We start from the raw sequence: 15,595 nt of genomic DNA, 5'->3' as shown, positions 1-15,595 counted from the left end.
AGCTCATGTAGATGAATAATTATAGAACTATTGAAGGGCTCTCCAAAAGTTTAATGAAAGAAATAGCTTTAATTATTCTTTTTATAGATAATAAAATCTGATCTCTTTCGGTCAAAAATTGCCTTCAAAATTTACAAAATCAATTCAAAAAGTTATCAAGCATTCGAACGACTCTATCAAGCATTCGAGCCAACTCTTGAAATCTTCGAGCATTTGCAAGGAATTCAAACGCTCTGAAAATTCATTTTACAGACGTTAAAACTTGCTCCGATACCACGGTAGATTGTTCGAAAATATTTTAATAAGTCTCTAATAAGTTGATTTGAATCGAACGAACATAACAAATAATAGGGCGTGCAGTTAGACGAGGTTAGAACTCTACCGTGTTGGTTCACTGAACCTGGACGCTTTGTTATCAATTAACGTACCACGACGGCAATCCCATCCTCCCTCTCCTCCTCTCCACCCTCCTATAAATATCGTCGATCCTCTTAGTCTTTCACACTCCCGTCGTTCAATACCTCTCTCTCTCTCTCTCTCTCTCTCTCTCTCTCTCTCTCTCTCTCTCTTCTATAAATTAACACTCGCTTCTCAGGTAGCGTGTGCAAACGACAAGCTTCCCTGCGCCAGAGTCCAATTTATGGTCTCAAACCGTGTGCCGCAGCATATCCTGCCACGTGTCCGCTCGTGTAGTGCTCGTGCTGACCTTATCTTTTCCTTGCAATTTTCCATTCATCATGGGATTTCATTATTTTATTGGAAACTTTTAAATAACACCCTATTCTTCCTATAAGTTTCATATAATATCCTACTGTTACTTTGATTAATTACTATTAACTACTATATTGAGTATATAATTCTACTGATTAAATTACTGAAATTTTATTAAAAAGTTTCCAATTTTCTCTTTTTAACGCATATCCCAACAAATTAAAAGCCTCGTTTTTAATCTAATCACACTATTTGAATAATTTAGGTATAGAGAAAGTCTGATGAGCAGGAAAATTTGGTCTCGTAGGAATTCGTCAACTATGGAAAACAATTAACTGCTTCAAACTCTGCCAAGAAAGTGCTACCTTTACGTTTGATCCATATTCAAACAGAATATTCTTTAGTTGATGTCTTCGCATTTGAAAATAATTGAATTTGGTAAGTCGTCAATGAAATTTTTAGAAGAAAAAGGAATTCAATTAATAAAGGATGTTATTTATTTTCATATCCGAGATAAAAGAAAAGTTAAAAAGAAGAATATTCTTTCAGTTATTTAGTTGTGTCATCATACTGTCCACATTTATTTGTACCATGGTAAACAATGGATGTTGACATCTCTCCTCATTGCTTATACTTTCCCCTGTAAAACACCAAGAGGAAGCAATTCCCATCTCCGCCCATCTCTCTCTCTCTCTCTCTCTCTCGCGGAACTCAGATGGCGGCGCAAGTGCGAGCCAAGAGTGCGACCAACCCATTCGACGACGACGCCAAGGCCCGCCTCCGTACGTGTGCCGCCAGCAGCGGCAGCGAGCGCGAGGCGGCGCTCTCCGGCCTCGTCCACGCCTTCCTCGAGCCCGACGGTGTCGCGCCAGCCGCCGCCGAATCGGACGGAGGGGAGGAGTCCGATGACTCCAATGAGGCCGGTGATACCACCGTGGAGACGACGGAAGAGGTGAGGAAGCTTCTAGATCCTTGCTCCAAGGGCGACCAGTTCCGGCTACGGCTCTACGGAGACGTGGTCGTCGCGGTGGAGGCAATGGCGGAGCTCCGGCCGAGCCGGTCGGGGTTCCGAAGAGCGGTGATGGCGAGGCTTCGAGAGAAAGGTTATAACGCGGGAGTTTGCAAGGCGAGGTGGGACGGGTCGAAAGGAAGGGCCGAAGGGAACTACGAGTACATCGACGTCGAGGTTGAGGAGAAGAGATACATCGTCGACGTCGGATTCGCCTCGGAGTTCGAAGTCGCCAGGTCGACGGAGGGTTACCGGAAACTGGCGGCGGCGATGCCGGAAGTCGTGGTGGCACGGCCAGAGGAGGTGCGGCGGGCGGTTCGGATCGCGGCGGACGAGGGCCGGCGCTCTCTGAGGCGGCAGGGGCTGAGCGTGCCGCCGTGGCGGAAGCGGCGGTTCATGATCGCCAAGTGGCTCGGCCCGTACCGCCGGACAGTCAACCCCATGCAGGCTTCCGCAGGGGTGGCAGTTGCCGAGGGAGAGGTCAAGTGCCGCACCGTCGGGTTCGCGCCGGTGTTGGAGAAGGAGACCTTAGGTGGCTCTAAATTTATATACTATTAATATATAATTAAAAACTGAGCGACTCGATTATGTATGTAAATAATTGAAGCTGGAGTGGGGAGTAGAGAAGTGAAGGCACGGATGGAATACGCGGCGAGAGGATTGGGATGTCTACTAGGTGGGCCATGATACAGCGACTGGTGTCGGAGAAAGAGGAGAAACAACATCAATCAATCTGGGTGGGTGCATTAACTGTAGCTATATAACTTCTACTTGATGGTTGTTGTGTGTATATATATATATATTAAGAATGTTTATATAATGTAAAGTTAATTTCAGAATCAAAGTTGTGTTTAGAATGGTACAGGAGATTGTTAGTTGTATAGTCGAAAGTTGTAGGTAAATTTCTTATGTACTACTGCATGTACTCAAGATATTTAATTAGGCATATTATAGTTATCTTTTGTGATTTAGTTGGATTTTAACTTATCTTCCTGTATTTTAAACTTAAACACTTAACATATATGTGGTTAGGACAAGATTGTAACTTTTAGTTAGCTGTTAGTTGGAATGTAGAAATATATAATAATCCCCCAAAGAATTATAGTTTGATTTAACCAGTATTTTTTTAGGGAAAGCCTATAGGTGTTTTCATTTATTTCAACTTAAAAATTATAACCGGATGATTATAAAACTGATACATAAAAAAATAAGGAAATGTTATGAATAAGTACTATAACTTGGTGAAAATCAATAGCACAGCATGACTGCAAATTGTACCAAGCCTAGAGACATTTAAACCTAACACAAACATGCCGCAAACAATAGAGCTTTTAACTGCTCCAATATGACCCAAGGATTCAAACCATTCATGAAGCACACTACCACAAAATTTACAAATAATATCATCCAAAATAGAAAAAATAAAAAACAAACATAGACAACCGGTGGTAGTCTCAACGATGAAATGGATGGCGATGAGGTGAGAGGAAGTGTTGGCGGAGCCAGAAGCACATCAGACAAAGTGGCCCTCTAGTAGAGGAAGGAGAACAACCCAAAGCTACATGGAGGCAAATCGACGATGAAGTTTGGCACCCACCCTCTGCAAACTCAACTCTATCTCCACCAACATCGAAGCTAAAAGAGGAGCTATTGCAAGGGGAGGACAGTCGAAGGTCGATCTTTGCAAGCGGGGAACAAAATACACGCCCTAAATATACATATCTCTCACATGGGTGAAGTCCAAGTAACTTGTTGGTTAATGTGATCACATAGTATACTAAATAAAAGCCAAAATTGTCACAAATAACCAAGCATAAATAAGAAACCCAAATTGCCACAAGTTAGAAGAAGCCCTAGAATATATATCCATTTACAACCAACTAATTAATAATGCCCACATAGAGGCTATAATCCATCTAATTTAATTTGCAAGATTTAAATAAATAACTAAAATGTAGTTACTACTCCTCACTAGCTCTTTCATGGACTCAAAGTCATCTATTAATATGAAAATATTCCGTCAAAATATGATGAGCATTAAGCCCAGCAAGTATACATATCTATAATCTAAAAGTAATGTTGTACATAATTCAACAATTAAGATGCGCATCATGCTCAATGATAGTGCAATAAAATCATAACTACAATAATAATAATTCACCATTAGAATTATAAAAATTAACCATGTGTTACATCATATACTTTCCTAAAGCCCCAAAGTATCATAAAATATTATGCTCACATAATGCCACCTAGTCATTTAACTTCATACAGATTCACAAATATATATTGTATAGTCCCACAAAGCATCATCTATTGAGGTGGAGATTTCTAGTAGTAGTATCGTTTGTCCATACTCAACAAATAGCTAACTAATAATTTGCCACCACAACTTAGGGACCTCAATCATAGGCGTAGGCTTATCACCATCACTATACACCTCAATGCTACCCGCATGAGCTCTCAACTCATCATCTCTGCAAGTCAACATCGCATCTCGATGCTACCTGCATGAGCCATCAGCACATCGCAACTCTAACATGGAAACATGACCGCCGCTCAAAGACGCACTGACTCTATGTCATCGAGTACCGCTAAATCTATAAATTTTGCCTTTTAATCATAATTTAAATATTATTCAACGTATAATATCCATACTCAACAATATTCACGTCTCTTCAATTAGTGTACACGATATCAAATAGTCATGGGGATCAGCCTAACAAATTCAGACATTAGTTAAAATTAATATAAATACTAGATATATATTCTGCCCTTTAACCCTAGTTTGGTGAGTAAATGAGCACTACTAAGACATGACTTAAGTACATGGCAACATATACTAATCATATAATTTGCTCATAGTAATTATCATACATAATGAATGAATAATTCTACTAAAGATGAAGTAGTAAAGCATAATTATGTTGATTATTAGATAAGGATATACACATGCATGACATGGGTGCCATAAGGCCACAAAATAAACTACCATTACAGTATCTACACTACTCTTAGACTACGGAGAATTTATTTGCCTAAAATATAGTTGAACTATTGTGAACACTCTCCATTCATCTATCTGCACCTAGGTCATCAGTTCCTCCAAAAATAATAACTGATCTACCAATATGATGAATGTAATCTAATCATAAATAGAAAACTTACCTAAAACTAATTAAAAGAGCATACCACAGACTGCCTCTATAGCTTTGGGTAGGTCTAGTTGAGAATTCTCACATTTATTTTCCCAAATAACAATGGTAAAACAATACAATTTAAAGGTTGCTAGGAATAGTTAATAGAGACACATTCTTCTCCTCAATTACATTAATTAATATTGACTTGTAATAATTATTATAAATAATATAACTATACTTCTATGAGGATCAACATTTAATGGCTCAAACAAATATGGCCATGTCTATACAATGTGACTAATAAAGAAATACCACCAAATAAACCCACTTGGGACAAGGCCCATCCCAAGGCTAGGTTGCTATGAGCCTAAGGCCCACTCATCCCAACCAATCATCTTTCCTCTCTCACTCTTTAGAAAGACATCACAGGGGAGACAGAGGTAGCTGTTGGCATTCACCGTCTTTGACAACCAAAGCCAAACATGTCAATAGACCCACAGCGTGTTGGGAAAAGATGCACAAAATTAAAAGATCATTCCAACTAGTCAATAGGAAGGGGACACCCTTTCCATGGCTGGCGACTATCAAAATGCCAAAACTAACAATACAGCCATGAGAATTTTCAGCAACAACCCTTAAAGAATCTATATGAAAAAACAAAGAAGATAAGCAAAAAGGGCGCAATCGAAGTCAACAACGATGACTAGAAGTACTTTAAGAAGCTGACGACAAGAGGCTATGTGATATAGCCTCCACCTAAAGCCTAGAGTACCCTTGAAGGGTGGGCATGTGAGTGAACACTAAGGGGAAGCTTCTTGCGCAGCATGAGGGAGACATGAGGTCGTTGGCCATTAAAATTAGTCGACGAAAGTAGAAACCAAAAAGGGTAGTAGAAGACACCACAAGGAATAGATAAGAAATTAAATGGGAAGGAGATGAGATCCATGAGCAGTTTGAACGATGGCGCTGGCTCGCTCTAGTAGTGGGATTGGCAAAGCGAGCTAAAGGGGGGAAATGGGTAGCTGCAAGAGGGGAGAAAGAGAAGAAGAAAAAGAAAAGAAGAGGGGGCGCAGTGACAAGCACATGTGCACATCTCTCTTTAGATGTTACGGCAAGGGAGTGGGTAGCACGATTAGGGATTCATGCACCGATGAGCATGAAAGAGGGAGAAAAGTCCCTCTCCGCCTCATCCCTATTTAAACCCCCTCCCCCCCTCACCTTCTAGGTTGGTTTCACTCTTCGAAATTCCTCTCTATCTCTCTCTCTCGTTCTTCCTTCCTCTCTTTTCTCTCCCGAGCCGCCGAAGCTTTCATCGCGGGCAGCGAGTCACCGGAGCACCGGCAGCCAACCAAAACCCCCTCACCTCGATCCTTAGGTTAGCCTCCATCCCCTCTTTAGTTTAATTTAAAAATAGCCTAGTTAATCACGTGTAATTAGGAATTTATTTATGTCTGCCTTCATCAAAGAAATTCGCCCACCAATGACCTCGGGTTGACCATCCACCAATACGGGAAGTTTCTCCGCTTCAGCCCCTTGCTGTGGGTACCTAAACTAGGTACCCACGGGGCGCGAGGGAGGCGATGCCATGTCACCTCCCACCACCGGGTTTCTTTGGCACAAGCGGCCACCACCGGCCATGGTGGCCTCGCTCGTCTGCCTCGACTGACCCACCTCTTCACATGGAAGAGGTAGGTACTCGAGATGAGGGCTTCGAGCCCACCTAGCACCGAATCGGGAAGCTCCATGGCCACCGACCATGGAGTTCCTCAATTCTCACCCTCCGGCTGCACTGGTTGGAGGTTCAAATCACTCCTGCACTAGTCAACTTGGGGAGGAGTTGCTGGAGCTCGGGGCTGCCGGCGACGGGGATCACCGACAACAACCCCCCGCTCTCTCTTTAGGCTGTGGCGTGCGCTGCAACCTAAGCCCTCGGACCTTTACTAAGGCCTCGGTGGCTCCAAAGTCCACCACTTTAGTTTCTAGTGGGCTGTGGTAGGCCCGTAGCCCACCTCCTCACCCTGATGGACTAGGCTCTGGAGCCCAGTCCACCATCTTAGGGTTTGGTGGGCTACGGTAAGCCCGCAGCCCACCATCTCACTTTGCTGGTCTAGGCCCTTGAGCCCAGTCCAGTGCGTCTTAGAACTAGGTGGGCTGCACCCACCTCCTCACTCTGTTGGACTGGGCTCTTGAGCCCAGTCCATTGTCTCTAGTCTAGTGGGCTGCAGGTAGGTCTGCAACCCACTCTCTCTCACCAAATTTGCTGGGCCTTGAGCCCAACCCAACCATTAACCCTAAGACTAATTTATTTATTATTAGTCTATTATTTTTCTTAAATTCTGTTAGCTACATAAATTATAATTATTTTAATTTTCTCAACCATATTATTAATAAAATTAGAATTTATACATAATTAAATTAGGTATTTGAATTTATTAGTCTTTTCAATTATCTTCGATACTTACATTGTGAACATCTATAAATGACCAATTTTTTTAAAATTAAGATAAATAATATTTTCGGACTAGAAAATCAAACGTAATTCATACAACAAGATAGTTAGTCTATAACTCTATTAATCTTATGTTTATTTTATTTATAAATTATTAGATCCATTATTGTGCGAGAAGGATCTTGAAATTTAAGAAGAGCCGACTGATTAGGAGAGTAAGACGAATTCCAGAAATATCTCAAGCGAGAAGAATTTTATAATAGTCTACGAAAATGCATACTTATATCATTTCTTACCTGTATTAATCAAATGTCATTTATTACTTGCAAAAATTACATGATATTTTATTCTTGCTTTTAATTACATGTCAATTCGTACTTGTAATATTTATCACTTAATGCACATGTATGATAGACTCAACGCTTGTTTATAATACCTATTATTTGATGATTATGTTAAATAAATAATAGAGGTCATGGCACCACGTGCACGTATCATTGTTAGTCAAGTCCCAACTAGGCAGTGCCCCTTTCACTCGCTCAACCCGGAGTTAAGGGTAGAGTGTATTATATAGTATTATATTAGCGGTCTACAACTAAGGTCAGTAGCTGGTGGAGCATTCAAGTGATTACACTGTCCTAGTTGGAGTCTAGTCTAGTATGATATTAGAAAAGATGATTGAGTGGTAGGAATTGTAGTCCTAGCGGTACTCGAGGACGCAGGGTCAGGGCGTCTATCAAATTGTGTGCTCTTAACCGTTGTATGTGATGATTCCGCTTTGAGCGATGATTACTAAAGCGATGTTGATGGGCCTACGACTGGGGTTCTTAGTATGATGGCCATAGACAACCGGTCATATGCAGCGTCGCCAGGCATGTATAGGCGATATTACCGCTAGATGACTAGTCCCCCTCGATTTTATGGTACTTTGTGAGATATGTCTTTGTGACTCGGTTTCTGTGTGGATTTCTATGTAATTGAAACTATAGTGATGAAAGTTATTAAAAGTCAAAATGCACACTTTCCCTAACATGTTACGGGTTTGCATTTCTATTTATCATGTGATATTCTTAGATTACTATTGGATTTTATTTGCTGGGCCCCGTGCTCACCGCTATTTTGGTGGAAATATTTCAAAGTTGGTTATGGAGGATATGGATGTCGAGGAGTAGCAAATTCATTCCTCTATTTTAGTATTTATTTATTCTATTATTTATTGTTGGACTTGTATTCCTAGAGGTTTGCTGAGGCCTGTGATATTATAATTTTGGATTATTTGTTAAGTTATTATAGTATTTCTAAACTTATCCAAATACTTTGTGAGATTATTTCACTGACGGGTCTCGTGAGAATCATGTGAAATTTCTCCATATGAGGAACACGTGATTTTTGGAGGAGATAGGGAAGAAGACAACAACGAGATGAATGACGATATTGGATACTTTCTTTAGTGTGCTCAGGCCTAACATTCATGCCAAAATCAAGGCTTTGAGGCCCACTACTTCTAGTGAGGCATTCTCCTTAGCTATTTTGATGAAGTCCAAATTAGATCAATTGAACCATGTCCGCAAGAAGGAGAGAAGAAAGACGGCCCAAGCCCATGACCCAATAAAAACTACATCTTTCTGACTTTGCTCGTGTTGATAGTTTAGCTCAACCGCTAGATGATCTTTCATTATTTTGTACCCAATGACTTGGACGAGTGTAGAAGGAAAGACTTGTGTTTTTATTGTGATGATTGATTTACCCATTGGTCATAAATTCAAGATCTAGTCAACCCACATTATATTCCTAGGCGAACTCAAAGAGGATGAACTTAAGTCCATTGATTGGCATGACAAGCTCTACGAGTACAAAAGGATATGAGTGACTAATAACCTTGAGGACAATATGTCAAAAGCGTAGTGTGTTGTTATGATTCGATCACGTGGGTTAAGTTAATAGAGACAGTTGAATCAAGTTGAGTCAAATTGAATTAGTTAGTTAGATTTATCTTATTATTTTAAATTTTAAATAAAGCGGATCATCCATATGTAGATCCGATCCGCTAGAATTTTTACTTCTATAAATAAGAGTGGACATGTGTTGATAGTTATTATTGAATGAATCTGAGTTTAGCCAAATATTTCTTATCGTTTTTATCTTTTAATATAGACATTAGATCGCATTTATCTTCGAAGAAGTAAATTGTAATCGTTGAACCCTAATCATCATCTTCCTCCAGCAGCCACCCTACTCTACGGTCATCCATCACCATCATTGGCCGTTTGCCACCCTCCGACAACCACCGCAACATCGGATAATAACTATTCTATCCCATTTTGACCTTCCTTCACTATTTTAATTATAACCTTTCATCTCCCCTTCAGATTCATGTGAAGCTAGAACCATTGGAACTCTAACTCGTGAGATTACCACCATATAAATTTTTATAATTTCTTACATCTAGATCAATCCATATTTGATATGTAATAGGCCATCTTCCTTCCCTATTCCTTGCAGATCTAGTTTACCTAATCCAACTTGGACTCTATCAGAACTGCCAATAAAAATGCCTCCTCAGATGTAGTGGGCCTTAGGGCCTTGATCTCAATAGGCCTAAGCCTACAGATGAACATGCATTTGAGGGCCGAGTTCGACCAGTTGGTGACTCAGTTATAGATCTGCTCGAACTCCTCCTGGTAAGTCTGAATTGTTGTTGACTGAGTCAGCTTAGTCAATATGGTATGAAATCCTCGTATTGGGTCAGACTGAATCGAGGACAGATCGCATCAACAAAAGCCTACTAAGACTCTAATGGTTGAGTTCGCTCTATCGAATGGTACCACTTGATCGTCATGCCCTCCAAGTGGAGTGATGTGAGCTAGACTTTCTAGTGATCGAGCGTGCCATGGTATGTATATGAAAAACTATTCCGCTAGGTAGGTCTAGTCTAGTGGGTCTCGTCAAGAGAATTTTAAGAAATCAAGCTTGACTGTCCAAGCTTGAATTCCCTCGTGTGGTCCATAATAGCTAGCCAAGCAACCTCGAGGAGGATGCTGGTCACGTGGGGGCTGCACATAAGTCTAACTCAGTCAACTAACATGGGTCCACTGAATCGTTGCACCAATTATTCTCAGACTCGTACTCTAGCCCAAGGTCATGCTCATAGAGCTAGTCAAACTAGTTTGTGAAAATTTAGCTTGCCTCGAGATCCATGCACTTCATCTCCTCCATATGAATGTCATAACCCTAACCCTAGGGCTAAAACCATGTTTTGGCCTAGGAGTGCCGCCACAGGCTACATGGGTGCCGACGGCTGGGTTCAATCGTGGGTCGTTGGCAATTAATGTCCGACATGTCCTCACAATAGTGGAGGTTGAAAATTAAGCTCGTGCTCGATCTACTACAATGGCGGCCATGACATGTCGCTGGTAAATCCACTATACCCTAGTGGTTGCGATGGGTACTAAGGCCCCATAGTAATGGAGCCACTATGGCAGGAAGTCTAGATGAAGCCACCCTAACCAAGGGGTAGCTCACAGTAGTGGTAGTTGTCAGATTCAACCACCCGATAGTCGTCGATAGCTGCGACGACCACCATTGGCTAACAGTTGGGCCGAGGAAGCCAGTCGTAGTCGTCGATGGCGTGGAAGCATCGACAGTGATCTTCGATTCAGTGCAACGATGGTCATGGTTCTGGTGTGAGTGGTCCGAGGATGGGAATGGACGTGATAGTATGGGCCAAGAGCACTTGGATCATTGCCTGTGGAAAACAAAGGTTTCAAGCCATAGCTTTCATTGTGGACGAGGAAGATGGCTCAGGAACTGTCGCTGCTGACTGCTTTGGCATCATGGATGAACTAGTAAGGTCTACAGGGATGGAGAGTGCTCCATCACTACCAGAGGAGGGCTTGTTGCCACTATTTGGGCTAGCACCTCCCCTCCTTTACTGGTTGGATTATTCTCACTACGCAGGGCAGGTTTTGTCATGGCTAATGGTGCTAGCGATGCAGAGAGGTGGTGGGCTGCTAGTAGGGCTTCTGCCATAGCTTGGATCGAGTCCTTGAGGGAGGTTTGCATCTCCTTCAGGTTCTCCTTCAAATCAATTGGAAATACTTTAAATATCACCTTCAACCATTCTGATGGCTTATTGTCAGTGGTTGCTAGTGGTGGTGCTAAAGAAAATTCTACAGGGATGGAGATGAGTTATTGGTCCTCCATGGGTGCTCATTCCTCGTTCATCTTCCTCAATCTCATGTTAACTATTGGCTGAGGAATAGTAACTCTAATACCACTATTACAAACCAAAATTGGACTGATTTATTCGTAATAAAACTATGGTACTTCTATGGTGGTAGCCTCATGTCTTAGAATTCTTTTGACTCTAGTTTGGCATGATCCCGAGGTTGGGGTCACAATATATGATTGAAGCAATAGAGAAATATCAAAACGGGACATAAATAAAAATTTCTAACTTTATGGTGGTCGTCGAGGGGCGAGGAACGGGGTGATCAGTCGGAAGGTAGTAGTTGACGGCCGTAGGTGTGGGTGACTCGTGAAGAGTATTGGTGGATAGGGTTTGAAGGTGGAAGTTGGGTTTCTAATTAGATCTACTTCTAAGGAAATGAACGGGTATAATTAAAAGGTAAATAAAGATAATAAATTGCTAACTTAATATTTCTCTTCACATCCCAATTGAACCATGATCCCTCATATTTATAGAAGTGTAGTTCTAACATATCGGGTCAACATATGGAATATTTGTTTTAACACAAAATTAAAAGTAATAAGTAAATATAATCGACTAGACTTGACTCGACTCTCGTGATCGGATCATAACAACTAAACTAACTCTCATAGTAACAGTCATAATGAACAACTCTAGAGCATATGGTGCGATTAACTCTCTCAAGGATTTAAACCCCTATCCTATTGGTAAATGCTAGTAGCTAGACCTACAGTTGCGGTAAAAACTAACATAGATATTGCGTAACCTCCCTCTCATAAATTCAGCATCAAGATACCTACTAATGTTTAGGTAATTGTTGCTTAGATCCCAACTTCTATGGATGGCATGCAACTCGGCTCTACTCATACCGATGGATTGCGTTTGATCTCTTTCCTCAGAAATAAATAAATAAATAAATAAACAGTAGCCAAGATTGTATTTTAGTTAATAAAGAATAGTGAATCATCTCGGTCTAGAAAAGTGTAGTTGTTGTACTAGTTTTTCTAACTTGGACGATCTGCTAAAGAGACAATATAGAATAGGGTCCTTTGCTGATAGATATGAACAAGAGTACTGCAGTAGAGTTTGAAAATTTATAACCCTACCGAAATAGATCTATCAGCACCATCACAGAGTAATAAGGTCAAAAGTAAGTACAAATCATAATCACACAGTACAAAAATGTTAACATGAGAAATTCTATTAATTAAGGGTAAAAATTAGGAATCCTCTTCATGGATAAAATACTCTTAGATAGAAGATATACTTACAACTCGACGCCTATAATTAATAGTTGAATTTCTTCTTACTCGCTAGACCCACAATAAGATACTCCTAGTACAATAGTCCACTACACTCCGTTAGAACTCATAGAGTTGATATCCCATGTCACAGTATTTCTTCGAAAATGCTAATGTAGATGAATAGATGCAGTATCCTTAGATTTTCACACTTGGGGACTCCGACGTAGATTTTTGACCAAAATAATCTCTCTTTAGTGGCCCTAAGGTTTTGTCAAAAAGATCCCTCACCAGCCTCCATAATTATCTCCAAAATTTTCAATCAATTTTTTTCCAAGATATGACCTAGGTTTAAGTCAAAAACCCTTTAAATACCTCTCTTGTAATAAATCAAAATTGCTCTCAACTTTGTGTAGTTCGAACTCTCCTTGAGTGCGTTCGAACCCTAGGCTCGAGAGAGGCTTCCCGAGAAAGTATTCTAAAAAAGATTTTAAACTAATGCCTATACTTTTAGTTTTGCCAAATCCTTTCCACGCGTTACGACCTGATTGATGCACTGAGTTCTTTCACTAGAATTCGCTCAACTTGTGTTATTGCTCGTACATATGTTCTAGACATATTTCCATGATTAATTTTATTTTGAATGCACATGGTCAATTATAGATCTCTTGATTAGTAATCATAAGATTAAATTTAATTAATTATTTGATGATTATTTATTACAAACTAGATGTAAGAAAATTATAAAAATTTAATTGGTGGTAGCCTCATGAGCTAGGTTCTAATAGCTCTAGTTTCACTTAAATCAAAAATCGAAATAAAAAGATATAAATAAAATAGTAGAGAAATAGACTCGACTAACTTAACATATGTAGTCGGATTGTAACATTATTGGTGATGCTCTTGTTCTTTCCTTTTGTGATTAAGTTTTCTCTATCTATATCTGAGAGGCCACCATTTTATATCAGTAGGAGCAGGCGAACACTAATCGGGAGTCAATTAGAAAACATTTACCATTGTATAGATTTAGGGTTTGAGTAGGTATTAAAAACATCATGGACCCCACATAACAAAAATAATATCTTTAAAGATTTAGTGCACCCCAGATAATAGGACTAAAATCTTTTAAAAAATTAGGCGGATCCCACTAGTATAAAATTAGGAGGACTACCAAAGCTTCATTTTCACTTTAATTGTTTTCATAATCATTAGCCGTTCAAGAACTCTTTTCATTTCTTTTTTTCATTTATTATTTTGTCTTTCATCCAACCTGACTGCAGACGAGTAGTACTTCTTTGGCAATAATTGTTTATGTAGCTATCAAAGCTGGTCGCCCTAAATGCTCAAACGTTTATATCATATGTGTCATTAGGGCGGATTGTTGAAAATTATGTCCAATAAATTAAGGGAGTAATCATTCTTAATGTGTTGTAGTTATCATAAGAGGAATGGTAAGTTTCACTGATGTTAATGTCTTCAACTTCCAATCATTTGCCAAAGCTTATCATCTAAAATATTTCACAAAAATATATATGAAAAACTAACTATATCGGCAAATAGCAAACCACATGCCCTAGATCTTTATCCAAAGCTAATAGCACAAATATTAGAATTAATACTATTCATTAGCATTAATATTTTCTCCCATAAGTAAATTGCTAAGTGATCAAACTATCTTTGCTATCCTCAAATCAGAAGGCGATTTTTATACATTAAAACTAAGGTGAGTTAGAATTAACCAAAATAAACTCATAAGATAGAGTTTACTAATTTTCAATGTTAATATATATATATATATATATATGATAATTTTCAACTCAAATGTAGGTAATGAAAGTATGCAAGATTTGTGCATCATATTGGCCTCATATATATCTTTTGGGTGATTTCAAGTACAATTATTGCAAATATGTGTGTCTTTTCTCTTACAAGTTGCTATCTCGCCTGAGTCTCTTTCCCAGGTGGCAAATTGTGGGAAGGATGGCCAAATGCAGTACAAGGTTGGAAAGCTCCTGATGGAGATTGCAATTTCGGGTGGGCCAAAAATGGTTGGCCAAAATGGATAAGATAGCAAATAGGTTGGATTTTAAGATCTACCAATGAGATGTCAAATAGATCCTGGATCTTGTCATAGGGCTTCTTTTTTTTTTACTTTCTTTTTTTCTTTTTTTGAGTGAAAGTCCGCAGATATAATTCATTACTAAAATTAGAACGATTAATCCGATGGTGGATCAGTTCATTTCTTACAATATTTTTTTGAAATTCCAAGACTAACTATAAAGTCAGTCCTCCCTCTTGCCTAATTACAAAAGCACCTTCTAAGGGGAAAACTCTAGCCAACATTGTAACTGTAAACGAAGTTGATCACTCCTGGCAATTCTCACACCTGATAAAGGAATATAAGAAGCTCATATCTGCATTACCTGAAGTGAGCCTAAGATTCACTAGTAAGGAAAGCAATCTCTAGACCCATTAGTTGGCTCGGTTGGCTTTTCAAAAACTAATAATAATAACTTAGAAAATGAGCAATTAGGTTATTTTTCTCCTCGAGTAAAGCACCTTCAAAGAGGTAAAAAGTCGAATCCACTTGTTGCATATTGCATTCACCAATAATAGGGATGTTGTTGTAGTAATCCTTTGGAGAATACCTATGTGAAAGATCATAGTTTATCTTTGTATACATTGCTTAAAATAATTTGAAAGTTGTCTAATGTCATATGATATTAATAAATTTTCTTTTACAAGGAAATTAATTAATAATAACTTCAAGAAAAAAAAAAGTGTACCTTAGACATTTTAAATACATTTGTTAATTTGAATAACCATATGTTATGA

At 39.4% G+C, this 15,595-nt stretch overlaps 1 protein-coding gene across 1 annotated transcript; it reads left to right on the top strand.

Moving 5' to 3' along the window:
- Window positions 1-1,332: 1,332 nt before the first annotated feature.
- LOC140802108 (uncharacterized) lies at window positions 1,333-2,645 on the top strand. Its single transcript, XM_073157542.1, has one exon. The coding sequence runs from the start codon at window positions 1,427-1,429 to the stop codon at window positions 2,276-2,278; it is 852 nt and encodes a 283-aa protein (XP_073013643.1). The 5' UTR covers window positions 1,333-1,426; the 3' UTR covers window positions 2,279-2,645.
- Window positions 2,646-15,595: the final 12,950 nt, after the last annotated feature.

Source organism: Typha latifolia, chromosome 15 (genome assembly GCF_019914945.1).
Source record: "Typha latifolia isolate L0001 chromosome 15, TyphaL0001v2, whole genome shotgun sequence".
Taxonomy (NCBI): Eukaryota; Viridiplantae; Streptophyta; class Magnoliopsida; order Poales; family Typhaceae; genus Typha; species Typha latifolia.
The sequence above is the reverse complement of the archived record's forward strand: the minus strand, read 5'-3'. Positions and strand labels throughout refer to the sequence as shown.